This window comes from Vipera ursinii (genome assembly GCF_947247035.1).
Source record: "Vipera ursinii genome assembly, chromosome: 2".
NCBI lineage: Eukaryota > Metazoa > Chordata > Lepidosauria > Squamata > Viperidae > Vipera > Vipera ursinii.
The window spans coordinates 59768830-59781826 of record NC_139513.1 but is presented as its reverse complement, the minus strand read 5'-3'; the positions used below and the strand labels follow the sequence as shown (position 1 = coordinate 59781826).

Here is a 12997-nt window from a genome sequence, read left to right as displayed (position 1 = left end):
GCCAGCAATGTGTGGCGGCAGCCAAAAATGGTAACACAATCCTTGGTTGTATAAACAGAGGCACAGAATCAAAATCACGTTCAGTATTAGTGAAGTTTTATAAAGCCTTAGCGAGGCCATGCTTGGAATACCCCATCCAGTTTTGGTCACCACATTACAATGTGTTGTTGAGACTTTGGAAAAAGTGCAAAGAAGAGCAACTACTGTAAGATGATTAAAGGCCTGGAGACTAAAACATGAAGAACGGTTGCAGGATTTGGGTTTGGCTAGTCTAGAGGAAAGAAGGACTAGGGGGGACATGATAGCAGTATTCCAGTATTTGAGAGGTTGCCAAAAAGAGGAGGGGGTCAACTTATTTTCTGAAGGATCAGAAGGCAGGACAAGAAACAATGGGTGGAAACCAATCAAGGAGAGAAGCGACCTGGAATTAAGGAGAAACTTCCTAACAGTGAGGACAATTAACCACTGGAACAGCTTCCCGTCAAAAAAATTGTGGGTGCTTCATCACTGAAAGTTTTTAAGAAGAAACTGGACAGACACTTGTCTGAAATCGTATAGGGTCTCATGCTTGAGCAGGGGGTTGGCCTAGAAGAGCTCAAAGGTCCCTTCCAACTCTATTCTGATTCTGAAATTTCATCTGAAGACAACCCATTAGCTAATAAACAAAAGGCAACTTTATTTATTTATTTTATTTATTTTAATTCCATTTATATCCCGCCCTTCTCCGAAGACTCAGGGCGGCTTACAAGCTTAGCAATAGCCTTCATTCTATGTATATGCCTGCTTATTAGGGCTTTCACACACACACACCCAAGCAGCATTATTACAAAGTCAGCTTAATTGCCCCCAACAATCTGGGTCCTCACTTTACCTACCTCGGAAGGATGGAAGGCTGAGTCAACCTTGAGCCTGGTGGGACGCGAACCTGCACTAATTGCAGGCAGCTGGTGTTACTTAAGGAGGCATTAGCCCACTGCTCCACCAAGGCTCTTATGTTGGGAAACATAGGATTATTTATTTCATTTATCCTTTGGAATCAACTTTCAACAGATCCAGATCTTATGTAAGAAGTCACTGCTTTCCCTCCTAGAATTAATGTAAAATTTTCAATTTTTAACATATAAAAGTTTAAAAAAAAAATAAAAAAGGAAGAAAAAAAGGAAGTAGAAAAAGAAAACATAGAATTATGAATTCTATCCTTCTTTCCCATCATTCTTTGAATCCCAAATCCATAAATCTTCTAAACAAAACTATCACTTATTCAACATCAACCATAAAATATTACCTTTTTTTCTTAAAAACAAAACATCATTATAGTGCAACACTAGAAATTTGTCTCTAATATTTAAGGTTAACCTTGATTTTGAACTTTTCATGTTTCCTTCTGTAATGAGATAGTCTACATCTTTTTTAGCTGCAGCTAATAAAATGGCATCGTCTGCATTTTTAAATGGTTAATGTTTGATTCCAGCTATCAACTCTTCCAATCCTGCAGCACTTATATTTTCTGTACAAATTAAAAAGATGTAGGGACAGTATTCATTCTGGTCTCACTCCTTGGTTCAACTCTTATTTTTCCAGACTCAGCTATTATGGTTGCTTCTTGTTCATGGTATAGATTCGTCAGAGAAATAATCCAGTTTTCTGACATAATCAATATTTCTACTATGTTCTACATTCTGGCATTACCTAAACAAAGGTAAATCTACAGCAAAGCTGCAAGTGAGTAGATTTCCGTACCTAAAGAAAGAGACTGAGATACAGATAAGTTGGGCAAAACATTCAATTGAGGTACAAATAAAGCATCTCTTCTGAAATCATTAAACCAGCCGCAGTTTTGGAAGGTATACATAGTTCCTTCAAGGCTACTCTCTGAACATTTCTGCATGCTCAGATATTATTTCCACTGCACTCATCATCAAAGCAAAATAACTGTGTGTGTGTGTGGGTGGGTGGGTGGGTGTGTATGTGTGTGAATCAACCACCATGTCAGTCCTTCCAAAGGATGTGGCTGATTCATGCTTTGAGAATTTGCCGACAGTAACAGCCACACTGAGTTTGATGTGTAAGAGGACCATAGTGGCTGCAAAAAGTATTTTGCTTTCATTTATTTTATATCCTGCTTGTTTTCTGAAAACTCTAGGTGGCTTATATGTGAGTTTCCTCTTATCTAATCCTCTCAACAGCATTTTGTATTGCAGATCAGGCTGTGACAGAGGAATTGGCCAGCTGTCACCCAGGCCTAATGTTCTTTCCATCCCACTTATGAAGACATTTGATAATTTATTTTTATTTTATTTATCAAATATATTTGCTGCCCATCTCTTGGTTCAGGCGACTCTGAGCAGCTTACACCAGGATATATGACATAGAATAACAATTATAAATATAAAAGTGAATTAAAATTAGAAAAATTAAGACAAGATAAAAACAGGAGTTTGGAGGGGAGAGGTGGGATGTCTCTACTATTAATCTTTCAACCACCTCCAGCTATAGCTTCTCCTTCAGGACCCCATGCCAGCCAGCATAGACAGGTTTTAAGGGCTTTCCTTCAGGGTAAAAGGGGGGCAGGAGAGATCAAGATATTCCAAAGCCATGGCAAAAAAGGCTCTTCACCTGGATCCTACCAGCCACAATTCCTTGACTGATGAGATATGCAATAGGCCCCTTGAGCCAGCATGAGTGGGGCAGGCCAATCCTATTAGGTAAAGACAATTCTGCAGAAATCCTGGACCCATGCCGTAAAGGTCTTTAAAGGCAATAACCAACACCTTGAATCGTACCTGGAAGCAGATCGGCAGTCAATTCAGCTTGTACAACAGTGGTGTTACATGTGCCATCCAAAACCATCTGCCTTCTGGACCAATTGTAGCTTCTGAATGCTCTTCAATGGTACCCCCATGTAGGGTGCATTGCAATAATTCAAGTGGAAGATGATGTGGGCATGAGTGATGGAGCACAGGGTCTCAAGATCCACACCATATGACAGACATGTCAAACCCGTGAAGTGGTTTCACGTGGCCCGTGAAGCCATCCTGGAAACAGTGAGGGAACGGCCCTCACTGCCTTGGCTCCGGCCCAGGCCAGCTGGAAGCCAATGTACAATTTTGTGGTGATCATCTATGCTGAAATACAGCCATACCCACCCAGTAGGCCACGCCCACCCTGGCCCCACCCACCCAGCCCCTCAAGGGTAACCACAATGCTGATGCGGCCCTCAATGAAATTGACTTTGACACCCCTGTTTTATGACCAATAAATGGAGCATATTTTCTTCTTGAAAGCCCTTAAACTGTCACCAAATGGTACCGTGTTTATTCAGCCTTCTTCCAGAGTGTGATATTTATTTTATTTATTTTATTTTAATTCCATTTATATCCCGCCCTTCTCCGAAGACTCAGGGCGGCTTACAAGCTTAGCAGTAGCCTTCATTCTATGTATATGCCTGCTTATTAGGGCTTTCACACACACCCCAAGCGGCATTATTACAAAGTCAGCTTATTGCCCCCAACAATCTGGGTCCTCATTTTACCTACCTCGGAAGGATGGAAGGCTGAGTCAACCTTGAGCCTGGTGGGATGCGAACCTGCACTAATTGCAGGCAGCTGGTGTTACTTAAGGAGGCATTAGCCCACTAATGTGATAGTGTGGTTGCCTTTGGGAAGAGAAGGCTAAGAGCCCAGGCTGGCTCCCTCTCTAAGGGGTTTTTCAGATTCTCATCATAAATTATTTGTAGAGGGTTTCCTCTAAAATTTCTGTCAGTACAGCCACAAGTGCCCACCTCTTTAATTCCTTTCTCAGGCAAAAGTGGGCAACTTTTTTCCTGTCACTGTTGAACTGTTTGCAGTAAGTATCCTTACTCATTGCTCTAGTGACAGATTTATATGAGGTCCACTCATGAATTGCTCTGGGCAGATTCCTTTCTATTTCACTAAGCATGAAAAAGCAGTAAAGCAGAGATTCTGGGGGAAAAAAAGAGGTTTGCTCAACAAGAGCCATAATGGATGCCGTAGAATATCACCAGCATTTTTTTGCTTGAGTGGTATTTATAATTTTAGGGATATTCAATACACTTTATTTCATTATCCATGCAAGATTATTTTCCATGCATAATCTTAGAAAATTACAGGGATCACAAAGAGGAAGTGTACATGCTAATGATACCTTGGCCATATATTTCTAACTTCTGAAGAAGAGAGGAGGCAAATGACCGTCAAAGCCCTATGCAGTCTTTAGTCCTCCAAAATTAGTGCATCCATTCTCTAGGGACAGGAATCTCCAAACCTGGCAACTTTAAGACTTGTGGACTTCAACTCCCAGAATTCCCCAGTCAGCATAAATTCTGAGGATTGAAGTCCACAAGTCTTAAAGTTGCCAAGTTCGGAGTCCCGCGCTCTAGAACAAGGGCCTTAAAACAATTGACAAAGGAGTATTAACAGATTATATTTAGATGATATGTCTCAATGAGAGTTGATTGTTAAATTATTGCTTCTTAATTTAGGAGAATTCTGGTACATACTGTATTCATACTGGGGTTGGAGATCTCATCTTTCTCTATTTTATATTTCTGGAAGGCAGCAAAGATTGTAACAATCTCTATTTTTGATTGATTTCAAATAAGAAATGCCAAATGTTTGAATGGATATTGTAAGAGAACAAAGTTCATAATGATGTTTGCTTCTTTGGGAAGTCTGATGTTGGGCAGTACATTTGTTTCTTTATTGGAATTTCAAGATGTTCTTTACACTGTACAACTAAAAACAAAGTTATATAAAATGACCAAAAGCCTCACACACTCTAACGTACACTTGTTTCTAAAGGAAATCAAACTCAGGTAAGCACTGAGCCAATGGAAGTTTTATAGTAAAGCCATGACAAATGATACACAGACTTATATAATGTATGACAATAGTAGCCGTTTTTAAAGAAATTTTCAAATATTCTACTCTAAATACCCTGACAGATACAAGATAAATGGTATGACTTGGTTAAAGGAAAGGCAATAGGTGTTCAAACAAAGACAGAACAGAATAAATCCTGCCAGCCCTTCAAGTAGCCCAGACTAGAAAACCAAGGCCATGCAGGTTAGTGCTATTTTTATAATAAAGGTTTAGTAACAAAATATTGCAAGTCAGAATGTGCTCACCCTTCTATCTTTCTGTGAACTAAGGAGGGACTTGCTGAGACATTTGAGCATGGGGTTGAACTAGAACAGGGGTCAGCAACCTGAAACAGTGAAAGAGCCACTAGGAACCGGTTCACTCACAAAAGGAAAAACTGGGAGCCGCAAAAAATGCGTGTGCATGTGTGTACATGCGCGCATGTGCAGAACAGGGTTTGACTGAAGAGTGGAGCCAAGGCAAGATATGCACCTACCCTGCATATTTGAATTGATTGGCTGAACTTTTTTAGTCCCACTTTTTTTTTTTTGGACTGCACATGGCAGAGGACTGGGAGCCGCAGGAGACGGCTGAAAGAGCCACATGCGGCTCCGGAGCCGCGGGTTGCAGACCTGTGAACTAGAAGATCTCTAAGGTCTGTTATTCTGTGTTACATTCTTGGCCAGGACTCACGCTCTTGTCTTGGAGGTGGGTCCTCCTCCTGTCCTTCAAGGCCATTTTCTCTGCCCCCTACATATCAAGGCATAAAGCAGACTATTATATATGCCATTCTATGGATCTGATTATTGTTTTGCCTATATCCTTTACAGCAACTTTTTGTGGAGTTTGGGCCTACAGTTCACTTGCTTGATCACTTGCAGGGCTATAGGTAAAGTAGCCAGAGTGATGGTAAAATCACTGCAAGAGTAGGAAGACCAACTGGGTGTTAGCCCAAGTGAATCAGACAGGAAACGAAACCAGATGAGCAAAATATATTTTGTTGTAAAGCTATGCTAATAGAATCTTGTAAGTGTGAAGGTACAAACTTCCTGCCCACCACTCTTAAGTGCTAAATCCACTTGGGCTGGTCCTTCTTCAGTTTCTTTCTTTGACTGTTAATCCTCTGCAGGCTTCTGCCTCTCTTGTCTGAGGGCTTCCTAGGCAACATCTCCTCCTCTCCCTTTTCCTTGAGGTTATCCATGCATTCCATTACACTCTGCATGGATGATAAATATAAGAATGAGACCAACAACATTCTAGAAGTCAATCTTCTCCCATTTCTACCTTTAAAAAAGTCCCCCAACCTCTCCAACTTCCATGGCCTAAAATAAACTTTCCGTATGCAATTGTATTGAAAGAATTAAACTTTTTCAGTCACCAGCCACAGAAGCCATATGTAAAAACAAGCAAACAAAACAAAACTGTTGGTATATGTTCACTGACACTCATAATTAAATGTTGCATTGTGAAAAGCTATTTTTCCCTAACCATTTATCCTCTGTTCCACCATGATCCAGTTTCCTCTCCTCCCCATCTGCTAGTATTCTATGACCAGTGAACATGCCCAGTTGTTACGAAGAAGTTGTGGGTCTTTTGGAGGTCATTTAAAAATGCTTTTTAATCTATTCCACAGACAAGATCTACTGGAATGGAATTCTTTACTGTTTTATCTACATACTCTTTCTCCTGTTTTAATTGTCTTCACTGAAAAAAGTGCATCGTAAGGCAATAATTTTTAAACAAGGTACCTCAAATGTGCTAATTTAAAGAATGTGTAAAATAATCCAGGACCCATTATTCCTGTGGAATTAAAATTTCAAGAATCTTCAGATGGTTGCATTTGCCACTGCAGAATGGTCGCAGTCTGCCACCCCGACATGATTGTTATGTCCAAAACTTCCTACCAGCTTCCCACAAACAATGTCAATGGGGAAGCCAGTCGGAAGTCAGCAGTTGCTCCTACAGCCACTGCTTTTTTGCCCTCCTGTAGTCATTCTGTTTCTCTGTTTAGGTAAAGAAATATCTCTGAGAGGATAACCCAATGGGTCATGGTTTGTCTAGCAGACATGTCAAACACAAGGCCCAGGGGCCGGATCCGGCCCGCGAAGTGGTTTCATGTGGCCCACAAAGCCATCCTGGAAACAGTGAGGGAACGGCCCCCACTGCCTTGGCCCTGGCCCAGAGACCCTCCTTCTGCCAGAGACCCTCAGATCTGTCCCATTCCTGCCCAGGCCCCCATAGGCACCCTTGATGTGAACAATGTAGAGCTGGCCATGCCCACCCAGTAAGCCATACACACTCTAGCCACACCCACCCAGTAGGCCACGCCCACCCTGGCCATACCCACCTGGCCCCCTGAGGGCAACCACAATGCTGATGCAGCCCCCAATGAAATTGAGTTTGACACCCCTGGTCTAGCATATGTATATATGTGTTGCCCTCACCACCTTTTCAGTTTATCAGACACAATCCAACATTTTAAGTGGCTTACGACCTGGTTATCTGACAGACTATTTTTCTCATTATGAATTTGATTGGGAAAATTGGTAGAAGACTCCCTCTTGAGGGCACAGTGGCCATGCTATATAGGAAAAGGATCTCTTGCATCCAAAATGAAATTAACCCTCATTCTTAGCTTTCAAACAAAAGTTTCAACAATTTAAATATAGCCTTTTGGAGTACTAGCTGTGGCTTTGCTGTTTTCATATTAGTGAACAGTTTTAATATATTTAATTAATTTTAATACAATACTTAAAACTTTCTTAATTTTCACCCTCTTTTTAACCAATCAATTGCCCCATGAGCCTATGCTCCCTGATTTAATCAATCAATCAGAAGAGATCTGAAAGAGACCTTAGAGGCTTTCTGCTCCAACCCCTTGCTCTATCTAGAATCGCAGTTGCCATGCCAATACTATGGTATAAGCTTGGCATAGCAACTGCAAATCTAGACCAACCTAAACCTAAGGCAGGAAACCTACTTATTCCCATCATCCTCAGACTGAACTGCAGGTCTTCCTTTGCAATGATGGGAGTTTTAGATACACAATCTTAGCAGAGGAAACAAGAAATAAAGAAGATTGTTGGGAATACAGTAAATGGCTTCTCAAGAAAGCAGTACCACAATTTCAACCACAAGTATCAAGGAACTTTTTTATTGACTGTCAGAATATACTAGAGTCCTAGCTTCCATAGCACGGCATGTCTGCAGGCACATTGCATTAATGAACACAGTCAGAGTCTTCACCAACACTGCCTCTCCCTGCGTGAAGCCAGCTTATTGCTTGACCCCAACTGACATCACTTCCCTCTTTATGGCACAAATTCTAAAGGAAGCCAAATGTTGGTGCAGAAGCAAGAAGGAAGTTAAGGTACAATTTAATCTACTTAAAAGGATGCATGTTTCCTTTTATTTTTTTAATCTCTGAGATAACATTAGCAAATGAAAAAGAGGTTTCTGTTTTCCTGCGTCTTTGTGTAAACATACTAAGTGACAAACATCTGCTTTTTATTCCAACAAAATCAATCTGGAGCCCAAATGAATGTGCTCCACTCAGAAGAGGATTCTCTTTTCTTTTTCTTTTTCCCAAAACCAGAGTTGACATCGCTGAAGACATTTCATCTGGAAAAAAAGGGCTAACAGCAGTTCCACAGCTCATTTGGGAACCCTATGAAAACTGGGGACGGCAAAATATAGTTTAAAATGTAAAAAAACAAAACTAAACTAAATTTGTATTTTGTCGGCTTGGCCTTATTTTCTGCCATGAAACCAAAGAATACTTAGAACACAGTGAATATATTTATGTGATTACGTAGGTTTCCTGAAATAAATATATATATATTTACGTTATTCTCTTTCCACATAAGTCAGATTATGTAAAGCACAGAAAAGGAATAAAAATAGGAAGTCAACCAACTTGAAAGTATGAAATTAATAACGAGAGAGAAAAAATATGAAACAGTATAGGATGTGATTAAAATATATTCGTCTTTAGTGTTCAACTTTTTTTATCTCTTTTTAAGGAACTAGGAGCATGCTCATATATACATTATTTTTTTTTCTAAAATTCCTTTCTTGGAACTGATCACAAACTATCCAGTACTTTTCTACCAACATTTGGACATTTCCTCATTCTTTAGTAAGCATGAAGAAACTTTGCTGGGTTTTTTTGTTTTGCCATTTAATCTTTTATTCTAAATGGAAACACTCCATTGCATCATACAATCTATATTTGCTAAAAATAATTTGGCTTTTCGACACAAAAAACACTTGGAAATTTCTTCTCTCACATTCATACATTTCCAAATGAGCTAAATGATCTGAAGAGCAAAAGATCCGGTCCCATTCTTAACACAAAGTCACACTCCACTTCCCAAAATTGTTCACTGTTATGTTTCATACCCATCTGATCAGAATTCTGATCAGCCACTTCCTAGGCACATTTATTAAACTAATTTTGTTTTTACTGTATATTTCCTTTTGCACAGGGGAACAATAATAGCATTCTTCCAAATATCAAATAGAAGTGCAACCTTCACACCTACCTTAAGCAAATTCTCATCCACTTTATGTATCAACATATACATATTTTAACATTTCTCCAATTATACTATCTATGCCTTCAGCCTTACTATTTTTCAATATACTTGTATGATATTTTTTTATTAGACACAAGAATGTATTCCTATCCATGGCTCAGTTATTTTTTTTCTGCATTCTTTCATCTCATTCCCATCCATCCATTCATATCATCTAACACATCCTTACATCACGTTCATTCCCCAAAATTCACCCCCGCTTCACTCATTATCACAATTCAATGTCACATGACATGCAAATATCACAAACCATGAATTCATACTTTTATATGCACCCATAACCTAGGTGATAGAAATGAATACTTTTGGAAAGAATTTTAGCTCTTTAATTAATAATTAAACTTCCACTTCCACTTCCCTGCTCATGTTTATCAACTCAGAACACTTTCATTCAGCTGTTACATCCTTCCCCTTTCTCTTATTTTCACAGGCACCCAACATATTTATTTTTCTTTTGGTAATTTATTCATGTTGCTTGCTATTTCTATACACTATTAGTTGCAATATGCCATGGTCCCTACCAGATCTGTTCATGGATATCTTTCTATTGCACCCATCATGGCTTTAATTAATCCATGCATTCACATAATTCATTGTTAGTTCACATATTCATTGTTAGTAAGATAAACTTGGCCTTGGCCATACTGATAATACATGAAGCTTTCCCTGTTAATGGTAAGTACAGTAGTACTACTAGTTTTATTTTTCACTTGCCTATACCTAGGCAGAGTACAAGTTGTACCACTTAGTTTAGGCATATTTTGGTCAGCATGCCACAAAGTACAATCCAGGTCCAGGGTTATCCCAAGCCATGTTACACTCTTCTGTGCAAGACAGGACCTCTAATATAGACATTACTTCTCAAGGCAACATGCGTTTGCAGCATCTATTCAATTCAGAGATATACAAACTCAGGATATGAAATGTCTGCAAATATAAGCTGAGCTGGGTTTGTTAGATAAATTAAAGATTTTGAAAATCCATTACTAGGTCTCCCAAGAGTTTTACTTCTGCACTCAGGAAAAGGGTGAGGACTACACTAGTGATATCAAAAAAATAGGGCAATGAGAAATAAAAATAAAATTAGGTGAACCATTCAATTGTCTTTCGCATAATATATATTTTTGCTCTGATAGAAGCTTCCTATAATTCAGAAACTGGTTTCAGTTCCAGGTAGATGGACATCAGATCTCCATCTCAATGTACCAATTTTACTTCAACACCGGCTGTCATTGTTCTCACAGATTACATGAATGGCTCATTAACTGCATTGCATGGTAGATTTCAGATTCTTTCCATATTTGTCTATATTGAAAAGTCCAGTTCATATATTTCGGTAAGGGAACTCTCTTCCTGTGGGAATAAGGCTAGGTAGGATTCCTGAATACATCTGAACCTTGGACTCAAGATGGTTTTCAGGCAACTTCTCCTTAATTATTTCTATTCCACCTCTTTTCTCTCGTGGTAAATCAAGGGTCTTCTGGCAGTGTCCCATTAAGTATTGCTTGATGCCAGAAGGCCTTAAACTTCACTATGAATGTGACTTCATGAACCTACAGATGACATTAAGCTTGGAGCCTCTCAGAAGGTTGAAACAAATGCAATAACAGTTGGAAAGGTTACCAAATATACTACAAATCAAAAAACTGATAGGTCATTTGGAGCATCAAGGGGCAACCAAGATCTGTTTAGAACAAGCTGCTTTTTATTGAGACAGACAGATGGTGTGTGTCCCATTGCTTAAGCTACTCGAATTAGGTCTTCAGTTTCTTAAGGAAATGCCTCTTCAATCCTGACCTCCGATCTTTCCAGGGGCTACTGCGGGAACTGAAGGGACCCCCCCCCACACCACCACCATCACAGGTTCTCTGAGATGCTGAGAGGTGGTGATGGCAAGGTTCAGCTAAACTCAATTAAGCATTTTAATTCCGAAGAAACCTCACTCCCAACCACAAACATGTTTCGGGCACTTGTTAGTCTGCCCACTCTCCCATCTTTCAATACACAGCCAGGAAGCTGCCTCAACTAAGGAAGGCAGAACCTCCACAACCCACTGGCCCCAGGCGGGAAAAAGAGCAGAGCAGCAACGGGCGCTCGCAGATGCAACACGGATTATATAGCATCCCTTCCCGCCGCCACCTGCCCCCGTCCCGCACGTCAAACCCGGAGGGGTCATTTCCTTCAAAACGGCATCGTGACTCTCGTCGGTCCATCACTGGACCGCCGCCCCTCCACTCCCCGCTCTCCCCCCCCCACCCTCCGCTGCCTTCTCACCCGCGGACTCGTTCCGCCGTTGGCTTCCCTCCTCGCGGGTCACCACCGTTCTCGACACGTCGAGGATGGAGGCGGTGGCGGCTTGCATGGCTCCCGGGCCCTCGGGGCTTCCGAGCCGCAGGGGGAGGGGGAGACCTGGCCCTCTTCTCCGGGCAAAATCTCGCACTCTTCCCGGGGGTGGGGGGGGACCGGGGAGGGAGGGAGGGAGGGGTCTTCCCCGCTGGCTTGTCCGCTGCGGCCGAGGGATCGCGGCGCTCCGGAGAGCTGCTCTCTGCGGGCAGCAGCGTCCGTCGTCTTCGTTGCCCGCTTCTCCTTTCACAACTGCCGGCACTTGGCTCGCCGTCCCCTCCGCCGCCGCCGCCGCCGCGGCGTCGTCTAACGAGCGGCAAGCAAAGGACGGTGCTGAGCACCTGGAGACCCCGCCCTCCCCCGACCCCCCCCCCCGCCGCCACACAAGGCACACCTCGCTTCCTCTTTAGCGCCGAGCGCGGGCGAAGGAAGGGGGAGGCCGTCGCGCCTTCTCGCTCAACCGATCGTCGGGGACTCGACGAGCCGGATCCGTCGGGTCTCTCCGTTCGGATGCGCCCCTTCACTGCGCCGCATCCAACGCAAAGGTGTGTCGCGGCTTCCTCCCCCCCCCCCAGGAAGATCTCCCGAGAGGCGGATTCCCGCGTCCTGGGGCTTCGACGCGGCGCAACCGGAGCGGGCTGTACGATCCATCTGGTCGAAACGCGGGCTGACCAGTGCCTTTCTTTCGCCGACTTGGGGCGCAACCCGGGGCCTCCTCTCGGTAGAAGTAGTCGCGTCAGGGCCCCGCACTCCTTAGTCCAGGGGTCTTCAAACTTGGCCCTTTTATGACTTGTGGACTTCAACTCCCAGAATTCCTCAGCCAGCAAAGCTGGCTGAGGAATTCTGGGAGTTGAAGTCCACAAGTCATAAAAGGGCCAAGTTTGAAGACCCCTGCCTTAGTCCGACGTAATCCCCCCCCCTTTCTTCGAGAAAACGGGAGCACAGGACCATTTAGGCCACATGAATATGCATGAGTAATTTCTTCGACACTTATGGTTGTATAAGAGCGTGTGAGACAAAGGCATGCTCCGCTGGGGATCATCACACACCGCGGAATACTCCCGAGGCAGACGTAGGGTTTTTTTTTTTGTCTACAAAAGCACATATTTGTGTTTTGCGTTGCTCCTTATTTAAATAATTCATACCTTGCCTGATCTTTGGGAGCTCACACACAAG

The 12997-nt window shown here is 42.3% G+C and overlaps 1 protein-coding gene across 1 annotated transcript in view; it reads right to left on the bottom strand.

Moving 5' to 3' along the window:
* SUSD3 (sushi domain containing 3) overlaps positions 1 to 12116 on the bottom strand; it is a 63091-nt gene extending 50975 nt beyond the window's left edge. The window contains exon 1 of the mRNA XM_083351374.1: positions 11753 to 12116. Coding sequence (XP_083207500.1) covers positions 11753 to 11840 — 88 coding nt within the window. The 5' untranslated portion in view covers positions 11841 to 12116. The remainder of the gene's footprint in view (positions 1 to 11752) is intronic.
* Between the last annotated feature and the right edge of the window lie 881 nt (positions 12117 to 12997).